The sequence below is a fragment of the Macrotis lagotis genome, chromosome 1 (assembly GCF_037893015.1).
Source record: "Macrotis lagotis isolate mMagLag1 chromosome 1, bilby.v1.9.chrom.fasta, whole genome shotgun sequence".
Taxonomy (NCBI): domain Eukaryota; kingdom Metazoa; phylum Chordata; class Mammalia; order Peramelemorphia; family Peramelidae; genus Macrotis; species Macrotis lagotis.
In genome coordinates, this window is record NC_133658.1 from 478789852 (window position 1) to 478807761 (window position 17910).

General features: G+C 33.7%; 1 protein-coding gene and 1 pseudogene across 3 annotated transcripts in view; both read left to right on the forward strand.

Annotated features, from left to right (window-relative positions):
• PPP2R3B (protein phosphatase 2 regulatory subunit B''beta) overlaps positions 1-17910 on the forward strand; it is a 129980-nt gene that overhangs the window by 87102 nt on the left and 24968 nt on the right. For all 3 annotated transcript variants that reach the window (XM_074213684.1, XM_074213685.1, XM_074213686.1), the window contains exons 9-12: positions 9441-9530; positions 9843-10018; positions 15856-15974; positions 16052-16158. In XM_074213684.1, the coding sequence (XP_074069785.1) occupies positions 9441-9530; positions 9843-10018; positions 15856-15974; positions 16052-16158 (492 nt within the window). The remainder of the gene's footprint in view (positions 1-9440; positions 9531-9842; positions 10019-15855; positions 15975-16051; positions 16159-17910) is intronic.
• Positions 13508-15838, forward strand: LOC141507216 (p21-activated protein kinase-interacting protein 1-like; annotated as a pseudogene).

Consider the following 17910-nt stretch of genomic DNA (forward strand, 5'->3'; position numbering starts at 1 on the left):
ATCCTCACTTTCTGAATTCTTTCTTTTTGACTACTTCCCTATTGTCTAAATATGTGACTGTCTCCCCATTCTCATAAAACTCTCATTTCACTAATCTATATTACCTAGCTTTTGTCCTGTATATCTCCTTTTGTGGCTAAGCTCCCTAAGAACACCATTTATAGTTGATGCCTCCACTTTCTTTCCTTTCACATCATGCAACCAAAACAGTTTTTTAAAAATTATTAATGAACTCTTAATTGCCAAATTCAGTGGCCTTTTCTTAATCCTTATCCTTCTTCACCTCTTTGCATTTTTGAAATTATCTTTTACTTCTGGATACTCTCTAGGTTTTCATGACACTGTTCTCCCTATATAACTACTCCTTCTTAAGCTCTTTTTCTGGATCTTCATCCAGGCCATGCTTACTAACCAAGGATGTCCCACAAGACTCAGTCCTAGGACCAATTTTTTTCTTCCTTTACACCTGGTGATCCATTCAGCTCCCAAGAATTTAATTATTTCTACACAAGTGACCCTCAGAATGCTTCTCTAGTTCTAGCCTCTCTCCTGCCCCCAATCCCACATCCCCCAACTGCCTATTAGATATCCTTGCTTGAATTATCATGAACATTTCGGCATATTCAAACCTGGACTCGTTATCTTTCCCATTAAACTTTCCTGTCTTTCTAGCTTTCCTCTTACTTACTTACTTACTTACTCTTTCCTCAAGAGTACCATCATAATCAGCCTTAATGGAAGTGCTTATTCTATCAGTGCAATAATCAGGGACAATTTTAGAGTACCTGCAATGGACAATACATATATATCCAGAGAAAGAACTACGAAAGAACTTCAAACAAAGACCAAAGTCTATTACCTTTGATTTTTTTTTAAAGGGTTTTAATGTACTTCATAATTTTCCTATCTCTAATATTTTATTTTCTCCTCAAGGATATGATTTCTCTCTCAACATATTCAGTTTTGATCAATGTATAGCATGGAAACAATATAAAGATTATCAGACTACTTTCCCTGGGGGGATGGGGGGATGGGGGGATGGGAGGGAAGGGAGGATGGGAGGAAAATTGTAAAATTCAAAACATTACAAAAAAATGATAGAAACTACTATTGTATATAATTGGAAAACATAAAGTATTAATTTTTTTTAAAAAGAGTACATCATTCTCCCTATCACACCCACATTCACTAGATATCATACCTGATTCCTTACCTTTGTCCCCTCCCCCACTCTACTTTTATTACCAAGTATCATTGATTCTTACCTTTCCACTATCTCTCACATACGTTAGTTGTTCTCTTCTGACCCTCCACTACCATTCATAGGTCCTAGGCCTACCTTTCCACTCTTCTTAAAACTTATTCCTGATGTCATACTCTGGGAGCCAGTGATATTGGCTTCCTTCCTGTCAAATGTCCTTGACATAAGATACTCCATTTCTTGACTCTAGATCACTCATGCCTGGAATTCTCTTCCTTCTTATTTCCTCCTTCTGGCTTCCTGGATTCTTTCAAGTTCCACCTAAAATTCCAGCCTCTATAAGAAGTCTTTCTTGATCTACTTTAATACCTTCCCTCTATTGATTATGTCCAATATATCCTGTATATGTATTATTTGTACATAGTTATTTGCCTGTTAGGTTCCCCATTAGACTGTGGTCTCTTTGAAGTCAGGAACTCTTATCTCCCTAGCTTGGTACATAATATATGCCTTAAAAAATGTTTATCAACTGACTGACATTTTAGAAATTTGATTCTTTTAGATCAATTTCATTATTTGCTTATTTTTCCCTAGCCTTTGTTTTTTTAGTTTGATTTGGTCTCGCACTAAATATTAATTTAGATCATATTTTTTATTACACTGCAACATTGCAACATGAAAGTTAAAATCTCCCGATTATTTAGCTCTATTTTTGTAAAGAGCATTTTATAGTTTTATTCATATGGTTTCTGTGTATTTTTGAACAATTCCTAAATATTTTATTCATTCTTTTTTTAATAAAATTTCCTACTGAGTTTTGTTGGTAATGTACAGAATATATTTATGTGGATTTGTTATGTCTATTTTTCTGATGCTATTGTTTCATTTAATCTTTAGTTGAATTTCTAACTTCTAATGTAGATTATCATATCTGAAAAATGCAGCAATTTTATTTCCTTTTTGCTTCTGCTTATACCCTCAATTTTATTTTCTTGTCTAATTGCTATTGTTAATCTATGCAGTAGTATATCCTAAAAGGTTTTTAAACTGGGCAGTGAAGTTGTTTTTTAAATGTTTTGGTAACTGCATTCACTTGTTTTCCTGTGTTACCTTTTTTAAAAAAATGTTTTAAAACATTCTGAGAAGGGGTACATAGGTTTCACCTGATTGCCAAAAGGATCTATAACAGAAAAAAAAGGTTAGCAACATCTTATGACATATACCACAATAAAGTCAAAATGGGAACATGATTTAGACATAAAGAATGATATCATAAACAAATTAGGAGATCAGTGAATATGTTACTTTTCAGATCTATGGAGAAGGGAAGGATTCATGACCAAACAAGATGAAGAGTATTACATATTGTAAAACAGATAACTTTGATTAGATTAAAAAGGTTTTGCATGAGCAGAACCCAGTGCAACCAAGATTTGAAGGAAAGCAGAAATCTGGGAAGAATCTTTACAGTAAGTGTGTCTGATAAAGGTTTCATTTCTCAAACATAAAGAGAATTGAATCAAATTTATAACAACACAAAAACAGGTTTAGAACCCCTTTTGCAGTATTAAAACATAGTAATAATTGACACCCTTGCTTTTTCTCATGTTTTTGAAGAAATCTCTAGTGTATCTCTATTATAACTAATACTACCTTTTGTTTGAGATAAATATTATTTATCATAAAAAGAATGGATGAGTTTACTATTTTTGTTTTTACATTTTTTAACTAAAAAAATCTTTGAAATTTGTCAAAAAGCTTTTAAATTATAATTGTGCACTTTTGTTTTTATTATTAAAATGTTTTATATTTATACTTTTTAAAAAATATTGATTCCATTCAGGATTCTTGATCCAATCTTGGTATACTATGTAATCTTTTAAATATATTATTGGAATCTCTTTGCTACTATTTTAGTCACTATTTTTACAACAATATTCATTGGAGTATTTTTATACGACAGAGTTTCTTAACTTATTTTGTGTCATGAACCCTTTAGCAATCTGGTAAAGCTTAAGAGTTAAGTTATCCAAAGTTAAGTTATCCAAATATTTTTAAAAGCTTGCACACACATGCACTCAATTACCTGTTCATAGACCTCTGGTTAAGAACCCTTGATCTAAATCTTTCAGTGCTTTGATTTCCTATTTTCCTTATCCAGACCTTATTTATATTAAAGAAGAGATTGGTTGGATTCCTTCTTATCCAATTTTTGTAACCAGTTTACTGGTTTTTTATTATTATTAACATTCATTCCTTTTAAAAATGTTTTCATTGATGTCTTTTGTTTATCACATCTTCATAGTTTCTTCCAGTTTCCTTCCCTCTCCCCATTAGAGGATTACATGTCATAGAGTATTTACAAAAAAGGAACCAGTAAATTAATGACTGTATGGAAAAGTCTGAAAATACATTTTTACATACTACTTATGATTCTCCTGCCCCTTGCAAAGGAGGATTAGGATTGTCTTCTCATTGTTCTTTGTAATTTTGTAACATTTTCTTTTGGAGGGGGAGGGATGTATATTTTGTCATCATTGTGCATATTATTTTCATGACTCTTTTTCTCCACATTCATCATTTCTTATAGCACAATATATTCTATTAAATTAGTGTAGGATTGGCCATTATCTAATTGATGGGCACCTACTTTGCTTCCATTTCTTTGCTATATATAAATATAGCACAAAAAAATGCTGCTATAAGTATTTTTGAAGTATGTGGGATTTTTTTCTTTCCAATGGGCTCTTTGGGGTGTAACCGCCAATAATGGAATGTCTAGATCAAAAGTTAGTTAATAAACATGTGCCAGGCACTAAATTACGTACTGAGAGAGTTCCTGATGTTGAAGAGCTCACAATCTAATGGGGGAAATGACTTACAAACAAGCTATATATAGGATGAATATAGTAGATAATTCATTTGGGGAACATGTTAGAATTAAGAGAGATTGGGGGGGGGGAGTGGCATGGGTGGACACAGTTTAATGGTATAGTGAGTAGAGCACCAGTTCTGGGAGTTAGGTAGACCTGAGTTTCAATCTGGCTTCAAATATTTGATACCTACTGTGTGACCTTGGGCAAGTCACTTAACCCCATTGCCCCATTTTAAAAAAAATAGAAATAAAGAGAGATTGGGGAAAACTTTCAGGAGAAGGTAGGAGCTGAAGGAAACCAGGGATATCAGAAAGTAGAGATGATGAGGGATAGCATTCTAGACTTGGAGAGTAGACAATGAAAATGCTCAGACTCAGGAGATAAGGGTGTCTTGTTTAAGGAACATTGAAAAGACTGTAGACATCTTAGGCACTTTATCTGTGTAACTGTACATTGCTTTTCAGAGTGCTTGTATAGATTCACAGATTCACCAACTGCAACCCCTCCAATATTGACTATTGCCATCTTTTATCATTTTTGCCAATTTTTAGGTTGTGAAGGTCATTTTGATTTGCAGGTCTCTTAGTTAATTAAAGCATTCTTTAAGATGTTCATTAAAATTTTTCAATTCTAGGGGCGGCTAAGTGGTGCAGTGGATAGAGCACCAGCCTTGGAGTCAGGAATACCTGGGTTCAAATCTGACCTCAGACACTTAATAATTACCTAGCCATGTGGCCTTGGGCAAGCCACTTAACCCCATTGCCTTGAGAAATCTAAAAAACCAAAAAACAAAAAACTTTGCAATTCTTTTGAGAACTTTTTGTGTCGTGTATGTGTGTATGTATACATATATATACACATATGCATATGCATACACATATTATGTATTTATATTTACATACACACATATATCTGGAAATTGTTTCCATACTTTAGATATCAAACCCTTTCAAATGAATGTCTGATGGAATATATTGGCAAATCCAACTACTCCTACTCCTGGACTTTTTTTCCTTTTGGGAGTTCATTTAAGAATCATTCAATTCTTTTTTCTGAGATAGATTTAATTAAATCCTTATTTCTATTCTTTGTATCATTTGTATTTTGTATTTTTGTAGATAATTCATCTGTCTTATGTATCACTTTTGTTGGACTGATTATTCTGTCCAAATTAATTTCTATTCAGTGCTTTTCTTTATTTTCTTTTCATTGGTTATGAATTTTTCATTTTTGATCCCAGTAGTTTAATTTTCCTCTCTGTTCTTCATATTTGTTTAGTTTACAGTTAATCTTGTAGTTTTTTTAAACTAACAAAAAGAGCTCCAATGGTCTATCAGTGGTTATAGCACAATATATTCTATTAAATTAGTGTAGCCTAGGATTAGCCATTTATTTATTTACCAAGGAATCATGCTTATACAAGACTTTTCTGCAATTAACTAGTTTTATTAATGGTTTCTTTGATTTTCAGAATTTTTATTTTTTATCTGAAGTTCTGTGTTACAGTTGTGTTTTAGTTTTTTTTTTTTTTTAGTTGAATGTTATGTTTGTTGATCTGTTCTTTATTTTTATTGAGTTTGGAGATACAAATTTTCCCTTAAGGGCTACTTTGACTCCCATCTGAAAAGTTTTATGCTATCTGATTTTCTTCATAAAATGAATTAATTCTTCTAAGATTTTTTCTTTGACCCAGTAATTCTTAAGTTAGTCTTCATTTTTGGCATGGAACCAACTATTTTATTTTACATCAAAATCTGCATGTAGCAGTCCTCCATTGTATAACTCACATAAAAGTTCATTATCCATTCTCTTTCTCCACTTCATGGTTATTCTCTCTTCTTAAAACCATACCTTATAACCTTATATTTTTTGTTAATTCTCCTAATGTGATCCTTAAAGATAATGGATTTTTTTGTTTTTTTTTGCAAGGCAGTGGAATTAAGTGACTTGCCCAAGGTCACACATCTAGGTAGTTATTAAGTGTCTGAGGCAAGATTTCAGCTTGGGTCCTCCTGACTCTAGGGCTGGTACTCTATCCACAGTGTCACCTAGCTGCCCCAAGATGATGGAATTTCAAAGGGAGATGTGTCTTTTTACTTCCTGTAGGTATACATATCATTATCATATAACCCCTTCTTGTTGCTCAAATGCATTTTGCTTGCTAGTTTCCTCTTTACTTCTCCATTTTCAGTTTTAGACTTTTAATCAGGAAAACTTGACATTACTACTCAACTCAGTTCTTTTCATCTGAAATGCTTGAAATTCCCTTCTCTGTGAAAGGTCCATTTCCCTCCTCATGTGAAGGACTATACTCAGTCTTACTGGGTGGGGTATCCTTGGTTGTCTTTTTGAAAATTACATTCCAAGATTTTTATCTCCTCTATTATAGTAATTGCAGAAAAGTCTTGTAGAAGCATGATTCCTTGGTAATTGTACTTTTTTTTCTCTGAAACATTTTTTTTAAAGTTCTAGATTTTGACTGTTATTTTCATTTTGGAGTTTCATGAAGGGATTTTAAATTCTTTTTTTCACATTACCCTCTGCTTTTAATAGATCTGGGAAATTTTATTTTATGAATTCTTAAATAAGATAGCCAGATTTTTTATTTGGTCATGGTTTTCAGGAAGTCTGATGATTATTAAACTCTTTCTTTCTGACTGGCCAGTTTTTTTTAATAGTAGATCCCTTGTGTTTTCTTTTATTTTTTCATTATTTTGACTTTGTTCATTATTTCTTGTTGTCTCATTGAGTCATTGAGTTTTGCTTCATTCTATTTTTTAGGGCATCCACTACTTCGGCAAAGTTTTCCCTTTTTGTATGAGGGAGTTTATACTGGCCTCCCTAATGCATCTCCTCTCCTGCCTCTACCAACTTCTAGCTGGTTTACCTGAGTTTGAGCTGGCTTCCCTAGGACAACTCCCCACCCCCCTCCTCACTTCCATGGGCTTCCACATTTACCTTTACTTGTATTGTGTTCCATGGTAAGATCCCTCTACATGCTCTCTGCCAGCTTTTGGCCATCTTTTTTGTTCAGTTCTGGATGAAAACTTTTACTTCTGATTCTTTTTAGTTTTTTAGGTGTTTTTTTTTTAATTAAAGTCTTGCTTTATTTAGGATTCTTTTCAAATAATCACTGGGGCTTATGTGAATGAGCTGTTAGTCACCATCTTATCATTCAAATACACAAAAATCTATATTTTAAAATTGGAAATTATCTGTTTTCTATATAAATTCAGTTTGATATTTACTATGAAAGGCACCAGGAATATAAAAATAAAAAACTATACTACTCCTGTCCTTGAACAGATATGTATAATATAAGACAGAATATGCTAAGGGAAAAATAGTGATCCAGGCAAATGTTCTAGGTCATTTTGAAAAAGAAGCGAATACTTTGAGCTGGATTGATTAATGCAAGTTTTAGGAACAGCACTGGATGGAAGAAAATTAATTTCAACAGACAAGGATAAAGCCAGTAGGATGACCTACAATGCTGAATTAAATAGAAGATAAGATAAGGGAGGGGAAAGTCAGCATTTCAGATCTATGAACTGGTAAAACATGAAATTAACTGGAAAGGTAGGTTGGAGTCACATTATCGAAGGTCTTCAATACCATATGAGAGAGTTTGCATTTTATGCAAAAGATCACTAAAGATTTTTGAGGAGGGAAATGATATAGTTTAATCTGTGCATTGAAGCAGTGGATGGCTTAGTGGATAGAGTGCTGGACCTGGAGTCAGGAAGACCTGAGTTCAGATCTGTCCTCAGACACTGACTAGCTAAATGACCCTGAGCAAGTAACATAATCTCTGTTGGCCTTAATCCATTGGAGAAGGAAATATCAAACCACTCTAATATCTCTCCCAAAAAATCCCATGGACAGTATCAGCAGGCTAGGATCTCTTGTATGAGATCACAAAGAATTGGAGATAATAATGTCTGGACATCATAAGAACGTTCTGTCCATTAGAAGGATTACTTTGACAACTATGTGGAGAATATATTGGAGAGAAATAGTTGAAGTTTTTAAAAAAATAATCAAGGTTGGATGTGATGAAGGACTTTGGGAATGGATAAAAGGCACATATGGAAAAAATGTGGAGGTAGAATTAATAGAACTTGACAATTGATTGGATGTAAAAAGAGAGGGAGGGAAGAGTAAAAATGAAGGTGGTTTCAGTTGTGATTGAAGAGAATGGTAATGCCAAGGTGGTCATTTCATTTGGGACATCCAGATCAAGATTTCCAGAAGACATTGGCGACTTAGGACAAGATAAAATTGGAACTGGGTGAACAAATTAGTTTTTCATCTCATTCTTTTGGGAATGGAGTATGAAAAGATGATGATAGGGGAGAGACATATTTAGAAAAATATCAGGAAAGAGTTAAAATGTCTTGATCTTTTTAGTAATGAAATAGTATCTTAATGTTTATATTTCTGTGGATTTGTTCCTATTTAATTTTTTAATTAAACCAACTTTATGGAAGAAAACTTGAATGTTTTATATTATCTTTTTTTTATTTAAGGCAATGGGGTTAAGAGTGACTTGCCCAAGGGCACACAGCTAGGCAATTATTAAGTGTCTGAGGTTGGATTTGAACTCAGGTCCTCCTCACTCCAGGGCCGGTGCTCTATCTACTGAGCCACCTAGCTGCCCCCATTTCAAAAGAGACACAAGGGACCCCATGATATAGGGCATGAGCAAATGAAAATAGGAACCAAAAAAGGGCAAAGTTAGTTTAGCAGGGAGAGAGAAAGGAAGAAGTTTTTAGAGAAAACATGGCCCTTTCTGGGTTCTTTTAAGTTTTCCATTGGCAAGTGGAATTGCAAGTTTGAATACAATTTTAAAAGTTAATAAATAAACCCAGTCAACCAAGTACCTTGAACTTAGATTTTTACTGCTTCACCTCCATCACTTCATCTTGTGATTTGCCACTTCAGTTATATACAAAACAGCATATTGTCAGAGCCAACAAATATAAACAATTAGCAGTCTAGCTTTTGTTGGGTATGTTAAATCATATAGTACGTGTGTGTCTGAAAGGAAACAGGATATGAGACATTGAAATCAGTTAAAAACTGAAACATTCAAACCAAATAGTCAATTTTGCTTTGACGAATGTGAAAGAGAACTATAAGAAATTACATAATTTCCAGTGTTGAGATTATGACACATAATTAAGAATCAACAAAAATTTGTCATTTACCCAGGTTTTAGGGTTGTATCTTTTGGGTTTTTCTAAAATATTGAAGAGCAAGAAGAGCATTGGTTAACTATTTTAGCTAATGCTATTTGAAATGTCAGGTGTTTTTCCTCACATTTTTATTTTCTTTTTCTTGATTATTTCACTGTATTAAAGGGGAAGAAAAGTACAGAAAGAAGGGAAAATAAGCTATGCTGATTTTGTCTGGTTTTTGATATCTGAAGAAGACAAAAAAACTCCAACCAGGTATTTTATTTTTATTTTGCGATATATTTAAAAGATATATATTCAATATGATTTGTTTTGTGGGTAATTATGCGTAATTGATAGCTGCTTGTTGCTTTTTTTTGCAAGGCAATGGGGTTAAGTGACTTGTCCAAGGTCATTCAGATAAGTTAGTATTAAGTGTCTGAGGTCACATTTGAACTCAGGCCTTGCTGACTCCAGGGTCAGTGCTTTGTCCACTGTGCCACCTAGCTGCCCCAAGCTTTTTGCTTTTTATAAAGTGCTTGAAGAGGGCCAGGTATTTTTTGTCATTTAACATATCTATAATTTCAGTATTGAATATTGGTTCCGCTGCATGGATCTTGATGGAGATGGAGTTTTATCAATGTACGAGCTAGAATATTTCTATGAAGAACAGTGCCAAAAACTGGATAATATGGCTATTGAGCCTCTACCATTTGAAGATTGTCTGTGTCAGATGTTAGATCTTGTGAAACCACAATTCGAAGGTAAAGCTGTCTTCCTGCATTCCCATTCACTTTAGAGTTGTCTTTGTTTGGCAGGTATAGACTAGGGTAATGCCTTAGTATTTCCCAAAATTTAATAAATTCATGACTTATCTTAGCATTTTAAATAAAGGTTCAAATAATTCCAGTTAAAATAAGTTATATAATCAGTTATATTATTCCTCCTTACCTCCTCTTCATAGAGTGCCTTGTTTCCTTCAAAATTCAGCTTACAGCAGCATGCCACTTTGTACATGAAGCCATTTTTGATTCCCTTCTCACCTCTAGAACATCCCAACCCTCTCTGACCCTGTTACTGTTTTGTACATTCTTTACCCATATAAGTGCTTTCTTTCCCCAAAAAATCAAAGCTCCTATTGGTAGGAATCTTTTCATTCTGTCATTGTATCTCCACTCCTAATGCATGGCCCCTGTTCGGTAACTTTTCTGAATGCTTGCCATGGAAATAGCAGATTACAAAGTTACCCTTGGAATTTGAAAATGGGGCATAAGTAAAGAGTAAAGAGATGGCCCTACAAGGTTCAAGTGAGCAGGCCCGGTCTCATAGAAAATGTCATGCATGGCTCCAGAAGAATACTCAGCAAAGAGTGCTTTTATGACCACAGTTGACTATTTTAAGCCTGGGGTGGATGAACAGCTGTTCTTTCCTACAAATAATGATTGCCTAACTCTAATTGGGAGACATTTAAGTTCTAAAGATCCTTTGGTCTCTTAATCTTATAGCTGGCACTCTACAGTAATGACATGGCAAATAAAAGTCTTATTAAAGTTTAGGGTACACCCTGATAGGTCCAGGCAGTTTGGAACATAAGAAAATATTTTAAATAATCATTTCCAGGGCCTTAGAAAGTTCAGAAATGGAGATAGGAGACAAAAGAAGAATGAAGTTAAGAGGTTGGCACATTGGGTTTGAAAGAGAGAAAAGTTTTTCCTCCAACTTCATATCTCTTTTTTAGAAAGAACTAGCTAAATTTTTCATTATTTTTTATAGTTAAGTTCTAAGTATAGTATTATAATAAAAACCTTTCTCAAATTTTATGGATAATTTTACATAACTATTCCAGTTTCTCACTAATTGGCTATCTTGGGATTGAATATGCAGTTATCCTTTAGTTTTTTAAAGAATTTTTGTGATAATCACTTTGAAAGTAAGACAGGTTTCTAAGATTATATTTGCAGAGAAAAAGAAGTTGAGGGAGTTTGCTTACCCTGGTAGTTCTGTAAATCAGTGAATAATAACACTAGGAAATGGGCACGAGCATAAGGAAGGAAAGGCCGAAGTACTAAGGAGCTGTTGTGTATCCTGGGCCCTGTGCTCAGCACTTTTATCAATGTTCTCTCATGTGAGATGGGTACTATTAGTGTCTCCCTTTTACAGCTGAGGAACTTGAAGTGGACAAAGGGTAAATGATTTGCCCAGGATTGCACAGCCAATTAATCTAAGATTAATTTGTCTTTTTAAATATTTTGTTTTCCAATTATATACAATAGTACTTTCTGCCTATCATTTTTATAAGGTTTTGAATTTTACACTTCCCCCCTTTCCTCCCACCCCTTCCACAGAAGGCAGTCTGATAATCTTTACATTGTTTCCATGCTAAACATGATCAAAATTGAATGTGTTGAGAGAAAAATCATATCCTTGAGGGAAAAATAAAATATTAGAGATAGCAAAATTATGTAGTACATAAGACTTTAAAAAAAAATAATTGAAGGCAATAGTTTTGGGTCTTTGTTAAAACTCCACAGTTCTTTCTCTGGATTCAAATGGTATTCTCCATCACAGAGACCCTAAAATTGTCCCTGATTATTGCATTGATGGAATGAGCAAGTCCATCAAGATTGATAATCACCCCATTTGCTATTAGGGTGTACCATGTTCTTCTGGTTCTGCTCATCTTTCTCAGCATCAGTTCATGCAAGTCTTTCTAGGCTTCTCTGAATCCCCATCCCTCCTGGTTTCTAATAGAACAAGTGTTCCATAACATACATATACCACAATTTGTTCTTCAGCCATTCCCCAGTTGATGGACATTCACTCAATTTCCAATTCTTTGCTACCACAAACAGAGCTGCTGTGAATATTTTTGTACCCTTTTTCATGATCACTTCAGGAAACAGACCCCAGTAGAGGGACTGATGCATGCTTTTATTGCCCTTTGGGCATAATTCTGAATTTCTCTCCAGAAAGGTTGGATTAATTTGAACCCAAGTCATCCTGACTCCAAATCCAAATCTTTCCACTTGCCACCTAACTGGCCCTATTATTTAAACCCCAGGGCTATAGATTAACAAAAGATGATATTACCAGATTTCAGAAAGTCCTTTCAGTGGATAGCCCCGATCATTGCAAAATAAACCAGAAACACAACTAGGCTTTCATATTTCTTAGATCCCCTTATTTATTGATGGCCTGTTCTCTTGTTATTTGTTTCAGTTAGTTCTTTCAGCAATTCTTTGAGTTAAATGTTGGCCTGAGTATTTGGTAATTCTCTTAGGGATAAAAATTGAATTCATGGGGACTAATGAAGTCACCAAGTGAGAGTTTACAATGAGAACATAAGAGGCTCTAGGAAAGAGCCTTGAGGTATACAAATTGGTATGATCAGTGGGAACAGACAAGATATTATGTGATAATAAAAGAGACAAGGAGGGAAAAAGAGAATAAGACCCTAAGAGAGCAGTTACAAGAAACCCAGAGAGAAAGAGAATACTCCTGGAAGAACAGATGTTCAACAGTGCTAAATCCCACAGAAAGGTTAAGAAAAAGGAGGACTGAGAAAAGGCTATCAGACTTAACAGTTAAGAGATCATTACTAAGGAATGGCTAAACAAATATGGTCCATCAAAGTACTGGAAAATCATTGTGCTCCAAGACAAGTATGATAAATATAGAGAAAAATATGGAAAGACTTAGATGCATTGATGAAAAGTGAAGTGAAACCAGAAAAACTAAAATACAATACAATAATTATAAAACAAAACCACACGACAATCACAACTGAATGTTGTATACTTATATAGACCAAATTTGACCCCAAACTGCTATTGCATAGGTTAGGATATATTGGTATGAAACAGCATACAATATCAGATATTTTAGATGTGTTCATTAGTTTTGCTAATTTTTTCTCTTAAATTTTTTGCTTTTTTCATTTTCATCCTTTTTTTAAAGGATGGTTCCCTAAGAAGAAGAGAGTAGGATTACAGGGAGTAATTTAGATGTTGTAAAAACAAAAAAAAAATGTGGCTTTACCTCCAGATAATGCACTTAAACAGAAGGAGATATATATTCATCTTGGGCAGTACAGGAGTGCCACAAGCAGATTTTTTTAGTTTTGTTTACTGTAAAGAACCGGGCCTAAACAGTCAGTGAAAGAAATGAACCCTGTGGCTGATTTCACCCACCATGATCAAAATGCTTCCTTTGTCAGCAGTGGCTGTAAATAACACATAAAAAAAGAACATTGAACACTGCAGTATCATACTGGTACAATAAATTGCCAAAAATTCTTTGGTAGCTGGTATTTAATCAATGAAAGAAAACATGGACTAATTTTGTGTTCAAAATGCAAAGAATGCTTGCAATTTACTAAAGCATATAAGGGACTTATGCCTTCTTTCTTTTCATCCATCCAACAAATTAGTATTATCAGTGGGAACAGACGAGATATTATAAGCAAAAAACCTTACTGAAGGAAGGTCTGCCTTCATAAAAATTATAAAACGATCATATAATTGAAAGGTCTCCTAGTGGAGAGAGGTATATAGTTGTTATAAACAATGTAGACATCTACCAACTTGAAATTGCACCCCCTAGTGGTACTATCACTATTGGAGAGAGAATTGCTCCTGTTAATTATTTTAGATCCATATTTGTGGCTGGAGATAAAGTTATGAGGTTATTTGGCTATAAATCATTAAAATGTCTCTATGAATTTAAAGCTGAGGAAAATGGTAAAAGCATCAAGTGATAATTTAATCAAAATATGGAGACATAATTAAGAAGATTCACCCATCTTTGCTATTTGAAGCAAAGCCTGGCTTATATATCTTCAAGTATGACTGGACAGACTTATGAATGCCAAAGAACAGTTTCCTATAGCTGTGGCATTTTTGCTGTAAACAAAGAACAAGAGTCCCAAACTAGCCCTAAAAAAATATGATTCAAGAGGAAAATAGCAACAGTCTGAAAAATTTGGTTCAACTGAGATTAGTGATAAACCAACAAGATAGAAAATACAATGTCAACCAAGAAAAGAAAATTGGAATATAAGCTATAAAAGAGCAGATCTCTAAATAAATCATTGAAAATTCAAGAAAGAATTTTGAAAGGAGAAAAATAAATATTATTTAGAGAGAATAGTTTTATTTCAGTGATTAAGTTGAAAGCCAGATGAATGAAGAAAAGCATTTAATGTACTTATTATTCATTAAGCTTATTTATTTTTATTTATTAAGCACTTATTAATTTAGCTTATTATTTATTAAGCACTTAATATGTGCCAAGTAACATGCTGAGGACTGGAGATACTAAGACAAAAATATGGATATTTCCCTTCCCTCAAGAATTTAGTCTTTTATTGGGGAAAATATATAGGGAATTGGCTGTCAGGGAGAGACATTTTGATCAGCAATTAAAGTGAATTAGGGCATGGGAGAATAAATTGATTAAATCCAGCCAGAACAATTGCAAAATTAATTTGACAATGGCTTATATTTACAGAACTTCTTGGGGGTTAAAAGGGGATGTGTACTATTTCCTTTTTTAATAGAATTATAGGCTTAATCTCCCAGCCTCAACTGCCAGGTAGGATCCCCAGAGGGTTTGTTGTTGATTCAGTTGTTTCTGTTGTGTCTGAGTCTTTGTGATCCCATTTGGGGGATTTGCTTGGCAAAGATACTGGAGTAGTTTGCCATTTCCTTCTCTAGCTCATTTTACAGATGAGGAACTGAGGCAAATAAGTTAACTGATAGGAATTTGAATAGGAACTTTCTGAATTAATGCTTCAAAAAGGGTGGGTAAGTAGATGGATATCCTGGACAAGTGCTATAGATGTGTAATGAGATTGATCTAGAACTGAATTAGATAAATTATTAAATAAGAGTGGATATGGATATGACCTGTGATTTCATTAATACAGGATATTTCTACATGAGGAAACTCACAACTTTAGGGTGAAAGAGGAAGGCATCAGACCTCAGTTTTCCCAGCTTTAAGATAGCCATATATCCATTTTGCCATCCTGTCATTTGAAGAAACACAAACAATGCTGAAAACACTTGAGTCATTTTTTTTCCCTTTCAGTGGTATAGAATTAAGAGTGCAGGATTTGAACTCAGGAAATTCCAGTCCTAGTTTATGCTACTTGTTTAACCTCTCTGAACTTCAGTAACCTTATCTGTGAAATAGTGGTAATACCTGTAGGACCTATTTTAGAGAGTTGTGAGGATTAAATGAGATGGTGTGTGTAAAGTATTTTGCTGATTCTGTCATGTTTTATGTCCTTATGTAAATCTCAGTTGTTATGATCATTATAAAGATACATTCTGATATTAGTACTTAAACTTTGTCATAGTTGTACATTAGGTAAATGACCCATTTTATTAGAAAGGTTGCCAATAATGGATTTAAATATAATTATATCTAATTTTTCTTGAAATTTTTGAAATGAGTTTTAGTCTTACTCTGCAGAAAAATGCATGAATTTTTCTTCATTATAAGTACATATAAAATAAGTAAGTAATAATTCTATTTTTGCTCTAAAGGTTTAAGCCATAAATAAATGTCTTCTTCCCTCTCTTCAAAATTTCTGCAGGAAAAATTACTCTCCATGATTTAAAGAAATGTAAATTAGCAAATGTTTTTTTCGATACATTTTTCAACATTGAGAAATATCTTGACCATGAACAGAAAGATCAAATTTCTGTAATTAGGGTAAGTGCTATGGAAACTTTGTTATGTTACATATTTATAAATGTCTGTATCATACTAAAATTGTCTGTGCTATTTAGGATACTGAAAGTGAAGGCCAAGAGCTCTCCGACTGGGAGAAATATGCTGCTGAAGAATATGATATTCTAGTGGCTGAAGAAGCAGCTGGTGACCAATGGAATGATGGGTAAGAACAATGTCATAAGGAATTTTAATAGAACTAAAATAGATAAATATACTTCCTCAGGACTAATATATTAAAATGAAGATAGCATAAACTATGTAAAGCAGATGAACTTTAGTTAGTTAAGTACCCTTTAGATGAAACTGTTTTTCTAAATACTCGTGTTTAAGTTGAATGTAATAATAGCTTTTTAATTAAAATGTCTCTAATTAAAACTGTAATCTATAGTATTTTGCCAAGTTTCAGGTTACAATTCATTTTAACCAAGTTATGATTTTCAATCTTCCCATTTTCTGTGCCTTAAAATATAGGAACTTGGCTAACTACCCTTGTTATATAGAAAATGTTATGATTAGTGAATTAATACTATTAGCTAAAATCTTATCACTTTACCTTGCCTTTACAACAAGTGACTAGCAGGATGCCTGCCTGTATGCATATATGTATTTTCATGCCTTTATATCTAAGATGCTGCAAATTAGGAAGTCCATCTCAAATGTTCACATGAACTATTTGTGCCCCACCTATGGTAGAGCATTCCATGTTCATATTGGTCTGATCAGCTACAATCAGACACACTGTAATTTGATGTTACCCCAGTAAAGTCAATTTGGTCCTTGTTTTTGAGAAAGAAGGACAACAACCAACCAGACTAGTATATAAATTGATAAGGATTATGAAAAAGTATTGTATTTGTAGTACTTGAAATTGTTCTCCTAGGAAATAGGCTTTTGGGAAATCAATTTATTGCTTTGTTACATCCCATGCTTGGTCCAGTTCAGTTTTAATCATTCTGATACTATAGCTAATTGATACAGATAAGATCAGTATGCTCTGATCTATGTGAAACAACATTGATTGCTCAGATATAGATTATGAATGCCCAAATTCACATAATTTTTTGAAAAAGACCACTACTTTTGTTGAATGTTGCTTAAGGCAGTCCAACCATCTGTACTCCAGGGAAGTTCTGTGGTAAATTTTTTTCCAGCTGTCACCCAAAACCACTCCTCTGTGTAATCAGTACTTTTGTATTTGATAAACATATAGTGTTTCTGAAGTACTGGTGTTTAAGAAAGTGTAAAGAAAAAGCTGAACAATTTCAGCATCTAAAACATCAAGTTTTAGATTTTGCCTATTGGAGTCAAGTCATTAGTGATTTTATTAAATCTTCCAGTTTGAATTGAAAATATATTAGATTTCTACAATTGTTATAGACTTAAGTAGTTTGTTCATTTAATATTATCTGGAAATTATGTTTGAAGATTTTATATTTCCTTCTATACCAAATGTTGACCCTTTACTGAAAATGGGGACAGCCATATGCATAGCTCTTCTCAGTCTGTGTCACCTCTGATATTTGCTACATTTCTTTGGAACAGTTATTCCTTTGTGTGAGCAGACTGAGTCTTTTCCAGTCAGTCTCTCTCTCTCCCCCCCCCCCCCCAACTCTGCCATAGACAGATTCATATTATTTTTTAGAAAAAGTGAAAAAAATAGTACATTGATCTTTTTCTATCACTGTGCCAAACAAAAGCAACACTTATTAAAGGAACATGCTGGTTTATCCCAAGAAGAGCAGGGGAAACAAAATACCCAAGCCCACTCTATGTAGGGAATAGGTTACTAGTATAGTCCAAAATCTCCCTCTACTTCCTGGTATTTAGGAATTTTAATAATTAGGAGTCCAGTCTTTACAATCTAGATAGCTAGATTAGGTAGGTAGGTGTGTATGTGTGTGTGTGTGTGTATATA